Source organism: Geotrypetes seraphini, chromosome 9 (genome assembly GCF_902459505.1).
Source record: "Geotrypetes seraphini chromosome 9, aGeoSer1.1, whole genome shotgun sequence".
In the NCBI taxonomy this organism is placed as follows: domain Eukaryota; kingdom Metazoa; phylum Chordata; class Amphibia; order Gymnophiona; family Dermophiidae; genus Geotrypetes; species Geotrypetes seraphini.
Window position 1 is genome coordinate 31,189,908 of NC_047092.1, and position 14,661 is coordinate 31,204,568.

Below are 14,661 nucleotides of genomic sequence, written 5' to 3' on the forward strand. Positions count from 1 at the left end.
CGCTTTTGACCTAACACCGCATTGCAAGTTGTGCAAAACGCAGCAGCAAGACTGATAATGGGAGTATCGAAATATGATCATATTTCGCCCTATCTTCAGCTTTCATAGACAGACTCTTGATTCCGTACGACCCCCCCGAGAGCCCTCAGATCGACTTCACAGCACACCCTTAATGTTCCCTGTTTGAAAATAATTGGTACTCGTCGTACCTTTATCTTTTCAGTGACTGCCCCAATGACCTGGAATTCTCTTCCTCTATACTTAAGATCTGAACAAAATCTGCAAAAGTTCAAAAGCAGTTTAAAGTGTTTTCTTTTTTAAAGATGCCTTTAACGGACAATATGATATATATTTACCTTAACAGTGTCTAAAACTTCTCTTTTTCAGTTTCCCAGCAATTCTTCACCTTCCCTACTCCCTTTTGTATTTCCTCCTCTGTGTATCTTATCTTTAAATATTGTAGTTCTCCCCCTTTCCCATTGTTTTCTGTAGCTTAAGCATGTTAGTCAGCCCAAGAATTATTATCAGTCATGTATGTCTAATTGGTCTACAGTTTGTCTCCTTGTTATTTTTAAATTTTTATGTACAACGCTTTGTACCTTGGGATAAACGTTTTATCAAAAACTTGAATAAACTTGAAACTTGAAACAACTACATGGGCTGCCTGTTGTTTTCAGAACTCAGTATATGAATGGAAAAATTTGAAGGTTCAAAACAGCTTGCCGGTCTTATGGTTTCAGGTGGACTTCCAGGGACACCAGGCCGCTCAGTGGTATAAATTAATATCTAGATTTTTGAATAAGAAACCAAAAACTGGTCTGCGTGACATTTGGAGCATTGAGATAAAGCATCAAATTACTGCGTCTCAACGGCCACGAATTTGGTCTTGGAGGATGAGATGTACAGTGTCTGCCTCTATGAGACAAACATGTTTTTTTCTGTTGCATCGAGTTTTTTGGACCCCCGTTCGTTTACATAGAGTAGATAGTTCCAAGTCTAATAGATGCTGGCACTGTCATCTGGAAGTTGGGACGTTGGATCATGTACTATACTACTGTCCCTTGATACTAAAATTCTGGAGATCCATTTGGGATCAAGTTAATAATTTATTAGAAAATCCAGTGGCACTGTCATATGATACCATTTTATTTGGAAAAACAAACAAAAACTGCCGACTATGTACAAGATGCAGGCAAAATTTATTGTACCAAAGTTAAAATGCAGTGATATAAAACCTTTTTACCAACCAAGGGACCCAACACGGTCCGTGTTTCGGATAACACACCTTCGTCAGGGGTCCATGGTAAATAAGGTATAAAATATACCGCATAAAATGAAGGTAACAACTGGCTTTTAGGCAATGAAGGCTTCCTTCTTTCCCTTAGAATGGGCTTCTCATTTTCTCTCCACTCTGCAGATTGGGTTGGAACTCTTTTTGTTGCTTCTTACCATTTTATTTGGAACATCTATGAGGGCAAAAAGTCAAATTTCGGCAAAAAATAACAAACTTTTTGTTTATAATGACAGGGGTTGCCATGCAGCTTATCTTAAAGAATTGGAAAAATTGGGATAGATTAAATTATTCATTCTGGTGAGAATCCCTATGTTATGTCTTTAAAATGGAAAAGTTTATGGCCATTCAGAAGGGATATTATAAAAAATAGATTTCTGCGTTCTGAAAATTTAGCCTTATTAAAAACAAAAGCTAATCCAAAATATGTTGAGTCCAGTAAAATGACCTTTTGCTGTGCGGGGGTTAAACTGTGGAACTCACTAGTCAGCTAGTTCTGAAAATTCTGCAGAAAGGGCAGTTTTAGAAAATGACTCGAAACGCAATTATTTGTAAATGCATTTTTCTAGATCCTGATTTTGCTGAACAATTTTTATTTGATTCCTTGTATAAGCCTGGTGAGGTTTTCATTCCTTTATAGGATTATTTATTCATGTTTGTTTGATCTGCACGGGGGCACCAGGAAATTCTTTTTCACTGAAAGGGTGGTTAATCGCTGGAATAGTCTTCCACTTCAGGTGATTGAGGCCAGCAGCGTGCCTGATTTTAAGGCCAAATGGGATAGACACATGGGATCTATTCACAGAGAAAGGTAGGGGAGGGTCATTGGGGTGGGCAGACTAGATGGGCCATGGCCCTTATCTGCCGTCTATTTCTATGTTTCTATTTGTTTTATTGAATTACTAGTATTTTAGCCCTTTACATTAACGGGTACTAGAATATATGTCTGTTTGTCTGTCTTTATTTCTGTCTCTCTTTCCCTCCCGCTGTCTTTCTTTCTGTCTGTCTCTGTCCCTGGCCCCCTTTATCTGTCTGTCTTTCTGTGTATCTCCCTGCCCCTGTGTCTTTCTTCTTTTCTTTCTGTCTCCCTTCCTCCCTCTGTCTGTCTGTCTGTCCAAAGCAGCATTTCCTCTCCCTCCATTTCCCTCCCCCCACACCACTTCCCTGTGCAGCAGCATTAGCGTTTCCTCTACCCCCCTTTCCCTTCCCGCGGTCCCGACTACGAATCTGGCGATTCCAGCATGTGCAGCAGTCTTCACACGCTGCTTGGGGTCCTTCTACTGCCCTGATTTACTCTGGCACGTCCCTGATGACATCATCAGAGACGCGTCAGAGCAAATCAGGGCAGTAGAAGGGCCCGAAGCAGCATGTGAAGACTGCTGCACACGCTGGAATCGCCAGGTTCGTAGTCGGGTCCGCGGGAAGGGAAGGTAAGGGGGGGCGGCAAAGGACTTGGGTCCCAGGCGGCAGGGTCATCACAAGAGCTGGTTCGGAAAGTTGCTGGACTCCTCTCAGCTCCGTTTTTCGGTTCGTCCCTGGGGGGGGCAGGAGGTGCTCTTTGTGCCCTAGTCCCGGCTTGTGGAGGCGATCGTCAGCTGGCTGGAAGCGGGTTTGTGGAGGCGATCGTCGGCTGGTGACATACTCCGCACATGCGCACTCTCGCTTAGCACGACAGATCAGATCTCAGGGAACACGCGGTGAGAGTGCGCATGCGCGGCTAGCATTTTATTATTATAGATGTATGTAAACATATGTAAACCGTTTAGGTATAAACGGTATGGAAAATTTTTAAAATAAATAAATGAAACCAGCTGGTAACCCCACATCTGAAAGGAAGGAAGTTTGTCAGCTTGGCACTCACAAGGGATCTGTGCATTTTCCTCAATGCCTGAAAAAGACCTAGGTCCGCAGAGAGGTTTGATGTGAGCATGCTGAGGGCATCACCAAGAAGAAATTCTTTCGTGCCTTGATCCTGGTACATCAGCTCATTGTCAGCATGAAAGTCAAAGTGATCACGCACCTAAAAAATAGAGAAATTAATTTAAAAAAAAATTTTTTTGAAAGAGGCCTTACCCGATCTTGGGTTTAGCTCATTGGTTCTCAACCAAGTCATTTCTATATGCTTTGGAAATTACGAGCTATTAGATCTTACATTGATGTAACCCTGTTCAGATTACTGGTGCAGTCGTTAGTCTTAAATATTTTAGATTACTGCAATATCATCTGCCTTTCTGGTTATCAAAATAATCTCCGTAGATTATGTATAATACAGAATATGGCGATTTGTTTAATTCTTTAAAATGCTTGAGTACCTAATGTTTCTTTAATTAATTTCGTTTTTCCTCTTTTGAGGAATTATCGGCCTCTTTTACAAAGCCACGCTAGCAGCTGCCTCGCAGCAACAGCTCCGAAGCGCTTTAAATCTCTATGGGCTTCGGGGCCATTAGCGCAGCGCAGCCGCTAGCATTGCTTTGTAAAAGAGGCCGTATGTGACTGTATCAGTCTTTTCTGTACAAGATGTTAAATGCTTGATAAATAATTGAAACTTTATAAATAAAACTGTAAAAAAAAAATGCTTGAGACCCTGAATTAACACACACACGCCCTTTTACAAAACCGCGCATGAGGTTTTTAGCGCCAGCCAGCGCTCTGAATGTTCTGCGTTGCTCCAGTGGTCATAGAGTTCCCATGCGTGTCAGAGCAGTGCAGAACATTTAGCACGCCGGCCAGCGCTAAAAACCTCTTGTACAGTTTTGTAAAAGCGGGGGGGAGGGGAAAGGGGGTAAATTCATGTAAACCATTCTGAGCTCCCCTGGGAGAACGGTATAGAAAATTAAATAAGTGATAGATAGTAGTAGCAGTAAATCAAGAAATCAAGCCTGGCTATGTGTTATCAATTAAATTTGATCAATTAGTTGATTAACTATGGGGCAGATACTTTACATAGGATGATATGGGTGTTGCATTACTTTGTTCCTTAAATATATGATATAAAAGTGTAAACACTGTGGCCTCCTTTTACTAAGCTGCGATAGAGGTTTTAGCGCGCGCTTAGCGCGTGCAGAATTGCCCCGCGCGCTAGACGCTAATGCCAGCATTGAGCTGCCGTTAGTTATAGCCGCGTAGCGCGGGTTTAGCGCATGCTAAAATTCTGCGCGTGCTAAAAACGCTATCGCAGCTTAGTAAAAGAAGCCCTGTGTTTTGGGTTTATTAGAGAAAACCAAAAAAACTCTGTGGAGTGACGATGTTCCTAAATGGACTTTATTTGAAAGTGTCAAAGTTCCAAAGGTACACTGAAATCATCCACATAAAATAATTTCATCCACATAAAAGCCTTAAAGGACCTAGTCCGCTAGGGATACAGGACCCAACACGGTCCGCGTTTCGACAAAAAGTTTTCTTCAGGGGTCCCTGAGGGTCCTATAAAGGTGAATACGTGCGAAACAATTGTGGGGTGAGCCGAAAGTGAGACACTCCCCCAGGGACCCCTGAAGAAGACTTTTTGTCGAAACGCGGACCGTGTTGGGTCCTGTATCCCTAGCGGACTAGGTCCTTTAAAGCTTTTATGTGGATGATTTACTTTTATGTGGATGGAATTATTTGATGTGGATGATTTATTTTTATGTGGATGAAATTATTTGATGTGGATGATTTCAGTGTACCTTTGGAACTTTGACACTTTCAAATAAAGTCCATTTAGGAACATCGTCACTCCACAGAGTTTTTTGGGTTTTCTCTGGATTTTCTTCTTTGTGGATATTTTGGGGTCAATTCCTTTTGTTTTTTTGGGCGGTTTATTAAACATCAGAAACCATTCAGGCTCTCTTTTACTAAGGTGCACTAATCGATTTATCGCACGCTAAACACTAACACGTGCATGTTCGTCTATGGATGCGTTAGCATTTAGCGCATGCTAATCGATTAGCACATCGTAGTAAAAGAGGGGGTAAAACTTATACACACTCTAGCGGCAGGACTATATTAGTGGAGTTAATTTTGGCCCTGCTTTAACTGGCCATTAATCGATGGTTGTTAAACAGGTCCTCAGCTTTTGACTAGAGATGGGCAGCCAGCACTGTCCCTTCTAAGCTGGGTAGGAATCCTCCAATTGCATTGCTGCCAGTGGAGGGCGGTGCTTCAATATGCATCTTCCATCACTCGGGGTAGGATCCCTGGAGTCTTGCAGAGCTTGCTTGTCTCTCACTATTAAAAAAGGTGGAACAGCACCCTCTACTGGCAGGACTTATAGGTGGAGACTCCCGCTCAGAGGAAACAGTGGCAGTCAGAAAATGTGGCCAAAATGGTTTGTTTGGCCATTGTATTGTTATGGAAGTGTGCTCTATTTGCAAAAAGGGCGCACTCTTTTGGACGAAGTTAACACTCTTTACTGAGAGTGTACACACGCACAAATTAGTACACTCATGCGCACACTTTTGAGAAACAGAGCTCTGTGGGGAATACTTACCTCCAGCACCAGAGGAGACAAAGAACTTGCAAAACTGATGTGAAAAGTCAACAGTTGAAAGCATTGCCTGCATCTGAAGAGAAGTGAAAAAAGGGCCTCACATTACTCTTAACATACGTACAACAAAATTAATGCAAATGACTAGAAAAATAGTGCACATAGGGAGCAATCTTCAAATGGCTGCAAGCAGTTGCACATCAACACTTACTTTTTATCCACAGAGCTGCCAAACCACCCATTCCTAGAAGGCAGAATTTTTGGCCACTCCTGGTTTACAATTTATAGCCCAAAGTTTAAATATTTGCAGTGGTACAGTTTCTGAAATCGTTTGCAAACTGCAAAATCGTGAATAATAAAATGCTGAGTTTATAGGAAAATAGAAGTTAGGTTCTAAAGTACACGTTGCGCCTCAAAACCGCGAAAAGTGAACAGCGGATCCTATTGAGAAAATAGAGTTAGGTTCTTGCACGGGATTGCACTGCAGATGCTTGTAATTCACTCTTTGGACACTTGGGGCTATATCTGGAAGCAAATGCCAGACCGCAAAGTGAAAGTGAAAGCAAAGAAAGCTGTTTTTTTAAAGAACAGGTCTGCGAATATGCGAACACAGCAGTGCGAATGGGGAATATCAGTCACAACGGATGCAACCACAGATATGTGAAATTGTGCATCAGGAATGTGTGAATAATGAGATCGAACTGTACCTAGATTGGCAATTGTGCATGAAGTTCCTGGGATATGCAAGCTCAGTGGTTAGTATAAATGCTCATACATAAGTATAGGCCAGTGCATAACTGCAAGTATTCTATAACCTGTGCTTGTAAGTCCTAAGCATGCTAGGCACACCCCCAGCCTGCCTATACCCCTCCCAGATCCCCTCCCCTCTGCAGTTCTGTACTATGGATTTTGTGCACACATTTTGTAGAATATCACCTAATGGCAGTTACACACATAGCTGCTCATTAATGACAATTAGTGCCAATTAATAGCAATTATGGCCAATTATTGCTTAACATCAATTAACAATTCATTATTCAATATAGCTATGTCCATAACTACCACTGTTCTATAATTTGAATGCACAGATTTGCTCACTAACAAGCTCATTTTCAAAGCACTAAAGCCAGCGATTGTCGCTAAACCTGTTTTGACAGCTTTAGCAACGATCGCTTTTATCGACCTGATTCACAAAATAGCTCACCGCGTGTTTTTTTCCCCTCAGTCGTCCATTTTCCAATCTGGCCATGCAAATTAGCTAAAATCCCACGCAAAGTAGCCAAGCAATTGATGCGCTAACATTGTAGGGTCATGAAATAGTTAACTGTTGTTTAAAATATTGCTCTGGCCTACATAGCTGAAAACAGTGTATAATCTATTGACTGCATCTGCCTAAAATGTATGTCCCTACCTTACTACATTGTAAGCTGAATAGATAAGAGTTTGAGCCATGATGTACCCTGCCCTTCTGTACATTTAACTGTTAGAGTTAGATAGGTGTCCTGCTAGTGACCTGCTAGTGTGAGCTTAGAACCAATGAGTGTTAAGAAAAGTAACACGTGAAAAGCTTTTTCTAGAATTCAGTTGTATAGCCAGAAAAATGAATAAATATCTCTGTAACTTCCTGGTTTCGGCACTTCTGAGCCAGCTTGGAGCTCAGGGGTCCAGCATGCATGCTGTGAATAAAACTTGTACTTCTTCACGCCTCTGACTTTGTGTGTCCAAGTGACCTTTCATTTGGCGCCCGAACAGGGACTTGAAGGTCTCTTGACCACTGGTTACTCGATTGGTCACTTGTTTCTGGTCCTACGGCTGATATGTCTGCTTAGCCGGCTGCCTTCCTTTTGGGGGGTTGGCAGACCTCAGGACGTTGGACCGCTTCAACTGACTTATCTAGTCTCAGTTTAAAGTACAAGAATCTGTATCTGTATCTGTACCTGGAGTGGCCACTATCTGGTAAGTGGGGATTGATCATCCCTATCCTGTCTCTCGTCTCCTGCCTAGTAAGCCACGTGATCTGTCGCTGAAAAGTTGTGGGAAAGGGATTCTAGGAACTGTTATTTTCTGGTTGAGTAACTGAACTGAAATCTGTTGTGTTTTGTGTGTTTGAGAGTGTCTGAGACGTCCTTGAGGACGAAGCGAGTGTGGACCTGTTAGTACTGCGTTTCCCTAGCCCGGAGACGGGCGGGGCCAGGAATTCAGGGAAGTGTTTTTGTCCTCCATTGCACAATGGGGGGATGTCTGTCTACCTGTGGGGATCCCTTGATATGTTAGCTAATTTTAAAAAAGGAATTTGTCTTTGATTATACTTAACAAATCAACCCTTATTTGTCTGTGCCAGTTAGAATGGCCGATATTTGGTGTGGGCTGGCCCCCTCTGGCTCCCTGGAAGAGGACATAATTCGTCAGGTTTTTATGCATTCATTTGCTGTCAGTTCCTCTTCCAGTCAGCCAATTTTTGCATTCCAATGGGAAAACCCTTCCACTGGACAAACCTCCTAAGTAACCTGGACCCGTCTACCCCAGGGCTTTAAAATTAGCCCCTCTCTATTCAGCACTGCCCTTGCTTCAGACCTTGCCAAATTCTTCCCTTCATCTGATTCCCAAGTCCTGCAGTATCCCGGGTTCTTTATGAGTTCTGTCTGTCCAAATGTATTAGTGAAGTTTAAACTGTCAGTTGTTCACAGCATGAGAGGAGAGTACTTTTCCTTTTGTGCTGATAAGGGCCATGAAGTGTGTAGCACTTCCAATGTGGTTTCTCCTGAAACAGATAAGTGGTTTTGCATTTGAAGTTTTTGGCTATGTTATAAAATGTATATGCATATTCAGAAATGCATATAAACGAAATATATGATTTCTGGAACTTATATTCCATGCTAAAAAGAAGTTCTTTGTCCAAATTTAGTAGTTATTTGTCTAAATTTAAAAGTTCTGAAAAGGACTACATCTGTAATTTGATCTCTTTGATCTTTAAGCAACTCTCTCTCCTTTGTGAAATTCTGTAGGAAGGGGGAGTAAGTCTCTACTGAGACCCATGTTGATTGTAAAAAAAAAAATAAAAATGAACAATGTTTAAACTTGTGAGTACAGTAAAACTTTGGTTTGGGAGCATAATTTGTTCCAGAAGTATGCTTGTATTCCAGGGCACTAGTGTACAAAAATATACATACTTGTATTGTAAGCCCTTGCTCGTTTGGAACAGTCACTGCATTCCTGCAGCGTCATATAGAGAGGAACCATTGGCTCAGTTGTGAAAATGTGATGCTTCTATACTGTATGTACGTGTATTGCAAGACGTTACTGGTATAGCAAGTTAAAATTTAATCATTGCTTGTCTTATAGAACACTTGCAAACCAAGTTATTTGCAATCCAAAGTTTTACTGTATATTCCAATCTTTGTTTTGTATTTCTGTATATAAAAAAAATGTAAGTTTAGGTATAACAATGTAATTTTTAGGAATGCTTTTGTATTGAAGTAAATATTTTTGCCAGTCAGCTGATAGTGAAGGGACTGCTGCTTTAGAGAGCGCTTGTGTCAGACTACCCTGCTTAGTGGGTGGATCCAGAACTGCATTTAGCTTAATTTTATAAGTCAGCTCTTTGGGGTAGGAACCTGATATAGAATAGGGATTGAGAACAATTCTTATGTGTTAGTACACATCTTAAGTTCAATTATTTTGTACCTTCTCTAATCTTTTGTAAACCACATAGCTCTTCACGGTTTTGCGGTATATAAACTGTTATTATTATTATTTATCTGAGTCTTTCAGATAGTGGGTCTGCCTTTTAAATTTTCCTGTGGCCATATTTACATTGATTTCAAGTATGCCTTCCTCGTGTCACCTACCTTGGCTTTCAAATCTCCAAGGGTACCAGGTCCCTTCCTACACCGAGGTCTAGGCTGTCTGTAGTCTCCCTGTCCCTGATAACTGCAAGGCTCTGAGCACCTTTCTCAGTATTGCAGGATACTGTCCCATCTGGATCCCTGATTTCTCTACTATTGCTCGTCCTCTGTATGATTCCACCAAAGGCGCTGACTCAGCCCCTTTTGTCTGGACCCAACTTCAGGAGCGGTCTTTTCGCTGCCTCCAAAAACTTCTGACTCAGGCCCCTGCCCTCTGGCCCTTCTGCCCAAGAAGCTGAGCTTTATGCCCTCACTTCTGCCCTGCGCCACTCTGCCTCTCAGTCTTGCAATATATATACTGACTCCAAATATGCTTTCCTTAACTTGCATTCCCATAGGGCCATCTGGAAATATCGAGGTTTCATTACAGCCTCCGGCCGCCTGATCCACGTACAACTACCCTCACGTGTTTCTGTTATGCTCTGCCATGCTTACAGACGCGTGACGGACCTTGTCTCTCGTGGTAATGCCCTTGCCAACCGCACAGCCCGAGCTGCCAGTCTCTGCCCCCTCTTTCGGCTCCTCTGTATACAATCATTCCTTTTCTGGATTCCCTTACACCCCAGTACGCTTCTCAGGAACAGACTTGGGCATGCATTATTTTGGGCCAGTCTGTCCTGAAAGAGGGGTGGATACAAAATGCACCAATTCAATGCCAATCCAGACCCACACACTGATACTTCAAACGTAAGCACAGCGGGTACCCTCATATTCATTCCTCAACACCTGGCCCTCACGATTGTCAAAAGATGCCATGATCTGGCACACTCTGGAGAACCCGCTATGAAAATTGACTCAAGAGACATTTCTTTATCAATCACCTTGATCAGCTAGTCCGGAATATGGTCCGACAGTGTGTTGTCGGTTCTAGAATAAAATTCCCAATCAGATGACTACCACCTCTTGGGCACCAACCTATTGGAACACATTTGATGCAGGTCCTATCTGTAGATTTCACCCACATGCCCATTTCCCGTTCCCTCAGTCACTTCCTAGTCTTCACAGACACCCTGACTAGATGGGTCAAAGCCTTCCTTACTTGCACTGAACGCGCCAGGGAAGTAACCAAACACCTCCTGAATAATTCCGTGCCTTGATCTCCTTGTTTTTATAGGAGTGACAATGGCCCTGCTTTCATTGCCGATGTTGTCCAACAAATTGCTCAGGCCCTCCAAATTGAATAGAAATTATATGCTGCTTACCATCCTGAGAGCTCTGGTCAGGTCGAAAGAATAAACAGAACTCTTAAGACCCTTCTCACAAAATGAATTGAAGAAACTAATCTGTCCTGGCCTGTCCTGCTGCCTTCTGTTCTTTTTCAGATTAGATGCATCCCATCTAAGCCCCATTTGAGCTCATGTCCGGCCGGCCACCACCCATTGTGAACCCAGATCCTGGTTCCTTTGCTACTCTGGGATCAGATATCCTCCAGAGTCAGGTCCAGTCTTTAGCTAAAGCCCTTTAAGAGCTCCACAAATGGGTCCTGGAAAGGGCCCCACTATCGATAGCTACACAAGTCCATGGGTAATTCCCTGGAAATACAGTATGGCTAAAACTTGGAAGTCAGACCCCCTGAAACCTAGGTGGATAGGTCCTTTTACTGTCCTAATTTCTTCTCTTACAGTTGTCAAAGGTGTCCGGACATGAAACTTGGTTCCACTACAACACGGATCTTCAGCTGAAGCTTTCTAAGACCTCAAAAGTTCTGAATATTTACCACTGTACTTATCAGGTGTTCTGAATATAATTCTTTATAAGTGTTTGAGTTTAATTGACTGCCTGTGGTTCACCACTGCCTTTAGCAAGTGTATAACTGTTTGAAGTTTTCTAAGTTGTGCCTGAAAGAAAAATGAGCTTCCTATGTTAGTATATATAGATATGATATTTGTGTTGCCCTCACTTATGTTTCTTTCTTCTGTATTTTGTACTTAACAAGTGCCCCTAGCCCTTTGCCTGATGTTTGTTTGCATGAAGGAGTTAAGTACAGAAAGTGTCAAACGTTTGAGGGTATTTTCTGTTTCCAACCAACTGGTGATGAAGTTTAAAAGTGGGCGGAAATCTGCATTTATAATGTTGAGGGTCCACTTATCAACTAGACTCTTATTGTAGACCCCACTCGCCCGGTGTCTTTGTATTGTGATACATGTGTGCTATTTGATGTTTCTCAAGGTCATGGTACTACCCCTAATTCAGTTTTGTGTGGCTCCCTAGATTGACAGCGTTATTATACCAAATGTGCTAAGTATATAGGTCTGTATAACCTGATGCCTTTAAGAACTGCCCCTATGAGGAAACCTTCACTAATGGTGGAGCCTGTCCTTTATGAGAAAGTGTCTTGTGGGCCACCTACAATAACCCACACAAATATCCCCCTAATACCCCGTCTGCCTCCCTTACTATAGGTCCTAGCTCCGGCCCCTTGTGTACTACAGGCTACTGTAATCCCATGGTTTTCACTATCACTGACCCATATAACTGGAATGCCAATGTCCAAGTCCAGAAGGCCAGAGACTGCATGGCATTGTATATTGATGGTAAAAGGTGAGACTCAGGTACTGATGTATATGTCCGAATTGTATCCCACTCATGTGCTCCTGTCTATCACTCTGTGGTGTTTCCCCAGTTTTATGAAAGTAGATACTAATATCCTGTAATCACTAGAAATCTGTTTATATAGTTTGCTGAAACTATAGGTCAGACTCTTAATGTTAGCAATTATTTTGTATGAGGAGGGACTGGTATGGGAGAACAGTGGCTATGGGAGGCAATGCAGCTGGACATGTTAAACCTGACTTCACAGACCCTCACTTTTACGTCAGGTCCACGACCTTCACGATGGGCCTTGTCAACCTCCATTGTTGCTTCCCACTGTCTTCAGCGCCCTTCAGACACTGCTTAATGGAACTTCCTATGAATGATGGTCAGCTCCTGATAGTTGATACTGGCTCTGTGATCTGTTTGCCTACTCTTGATTGCCTGCTAACTAGACTGGTACATGTGTGCTTTGCATGATTCTCCCAGCTTCTTCCCGATGGTGAACACCTGGGAGCCCCTGTATTCAACACCAGAGGTCGCCAAAAGCGGTCTACTTCCACCAATTCCCTTAAAATAGGTGAATGGGGTGATGACTGGCCTGCAGACTGCTTATGAACCTGCCACATGGACCGAGGATGACATCTGGGGCTATCGGACCCCAATCTATTTGCTGAACTGCATTATTTGTCTATAAGCTGTACTTGAACTGATAACCAATGAGACCTCCCGAGCTTTGAGTACCATTGGCAGAGCGAATGCTAAAATGCGCACTGCTATTTATCAGAATCGTCTAGCTTTGGACTATTTACTAGCTGCTGTGCCTGTGATAAATTCAACCTCTCCAACTGCTGCCTTGAACTTGAGTAAAGTGATTGAGAACGATGTGGATCGTATCACCAAACTGGCTCATGTTCCTGACCAGACCTGGCGTGACCTTACTGCAGACTGGATCTCTGGTACCTTCAGCTCCTGATTGCCCTCTGGTTCAGCATTGAAGATCATCTTGCTGGTTGCTGCCCTGTCTTCTCTGCTCCTTTGCTGCCTGCCCTGTGTGGTCCCCATAGCCATAAAGCTGCTCCACTGAACTATGGACTCTGCTGTCAAACGTTCCACTGCTGCATTGGCCCTCTCCCAGTATCGTCCCTTACCCACTGGGGACCCCGACTTTCCTGACCCCTAACTTTATTTTGTCAGGCTTGGCTCCTTAGGTACGCCAGCCTGAAAGGGGGGAATGTAGGGTCATGAAATAGTTAACTGTTGTTTAAAATATTGCTCTGGCCTACATAGCTGAAAACAGTGTATAATCTATTGACTGCATCTGCCTAAAATGTATGTCCCTACCTTACCACATTGTAAGCTGAATAGATAAGAGTTTGAGCCATGATGTACCCTGCCCTTCTGTACATTTAACTGTTAGAGTTAGATAGGTGTCCTGCTAGTGACCTGCTAGTGTGAGCTTAGAACCAATGAGTGTTAAGAAAAGTAACACGTGAAAAGCTTTTTCTAGAATTCAGTTGTATAGCCAGAAAAATGAATAAATATCTCTGTAACTTCCTGGTTTCGGCACTTCTGAGCCAGCTTGGAGCTCAGGGGTCCAGCATGCATGCTGTGAATAAAACTTGTACTTCTTCACGCCTCTGACTTTGTGTGTCCAAGTGACCTTTCAACATCACTTGGCTATGCAAAAAAGAAAAAGAAAAAACAGGGGTTTTAGCAATTGAAAAATTTGTGTGATGCACTGGAAGGGGCCTAAGGTCTGATGTCTGAGCAAATCAGGAACTTAAGCTCCGCCCCATGCATCACATGGGATGGAGGGAGGAGCCTAAGGCCCTGATTGGTTCAGACGCCTAAGGCCCCTCCTGTGCATCACATGGTGCACAGGGGAGGAGAAGGCCCATCATTTTCAACTGGCAGGTTTTGGAGCTGGAGGGACCATGCTTCCCTCCAGCTCCCAATGTCTCCCAAAGGTACGGGGGGTGGTTCGAGGGAGCAACCAGTGGTAGGAGAGAGTGGGCATCCCTTCTGCCTTTTTTAGGGAGGAAGGGGGGGAGGATAGGGGATGGTTTTGGGGGGGCTCCGTTGGCCAATTTTCTCTCATGGAGGAGGTGGGGACGGCATGGCAAGAGGGAGTGGGCAACCCTCCTGCTGTTTTCGCTGCTGTGGTGGGAGGGGTGTTCCTGGTGCCAGGACGTTAGGGAGAGCTTTTTTTATTTTTTAATGGGGCACATATTGTGCGTGTGTAATACTCGCACAACATCTGTCCATTAAAAAAAATAAAAAAAGGTTTCCTTCCTCGAAGAGCTGAGTGGTAGGATGCTGCTTTGGGAGCTTCTCCTTTTCCTGCCTCTCAGCTGCTCGGGCTTCCCTTTGCCGGCTTTGCGCATGTATGAGAGTCGCTCTCACATCAATAAATGGGATGAGAGAGACGGGGATTATGACGAACCACTGCACGAATCATTTGCATGCAA

At 43.2% G+C, this 14,661-nt stretch overlaps 1 protein-coding gene across 4 annotated transcripts in view; it reads right to left on the bottom strand.

Moving 5' to 3' along the window:
• CPED1 (cadherin like and PC-esterase domain containing 1) overlaps positions 1-14,661 on the bottom strand; it is a 223,477-nt gene that overhangs the window by 130,247 nt on the left and 78,569 nt on the right. For all 4 annotated transcript variants that reach the window (XM_033958590.1, XM_033958592.1, XM_033958591.1 and 1 more), the window contains exons 8-9: positions 5,757-5,829; positions 3,153-3,311 (exon numbers count right to left, since the gene is read on the bottom strand). In XM_033958590.1, the coding sequence (XP_033814481.1) occupies positions 3,153-3,311; positions 5,757-5,829 (232 nt within the window). The remainder of the gene's footprint in view (positions 1-3,152; positions 3,312-5,756; positions 5,830-14,661) is intronic.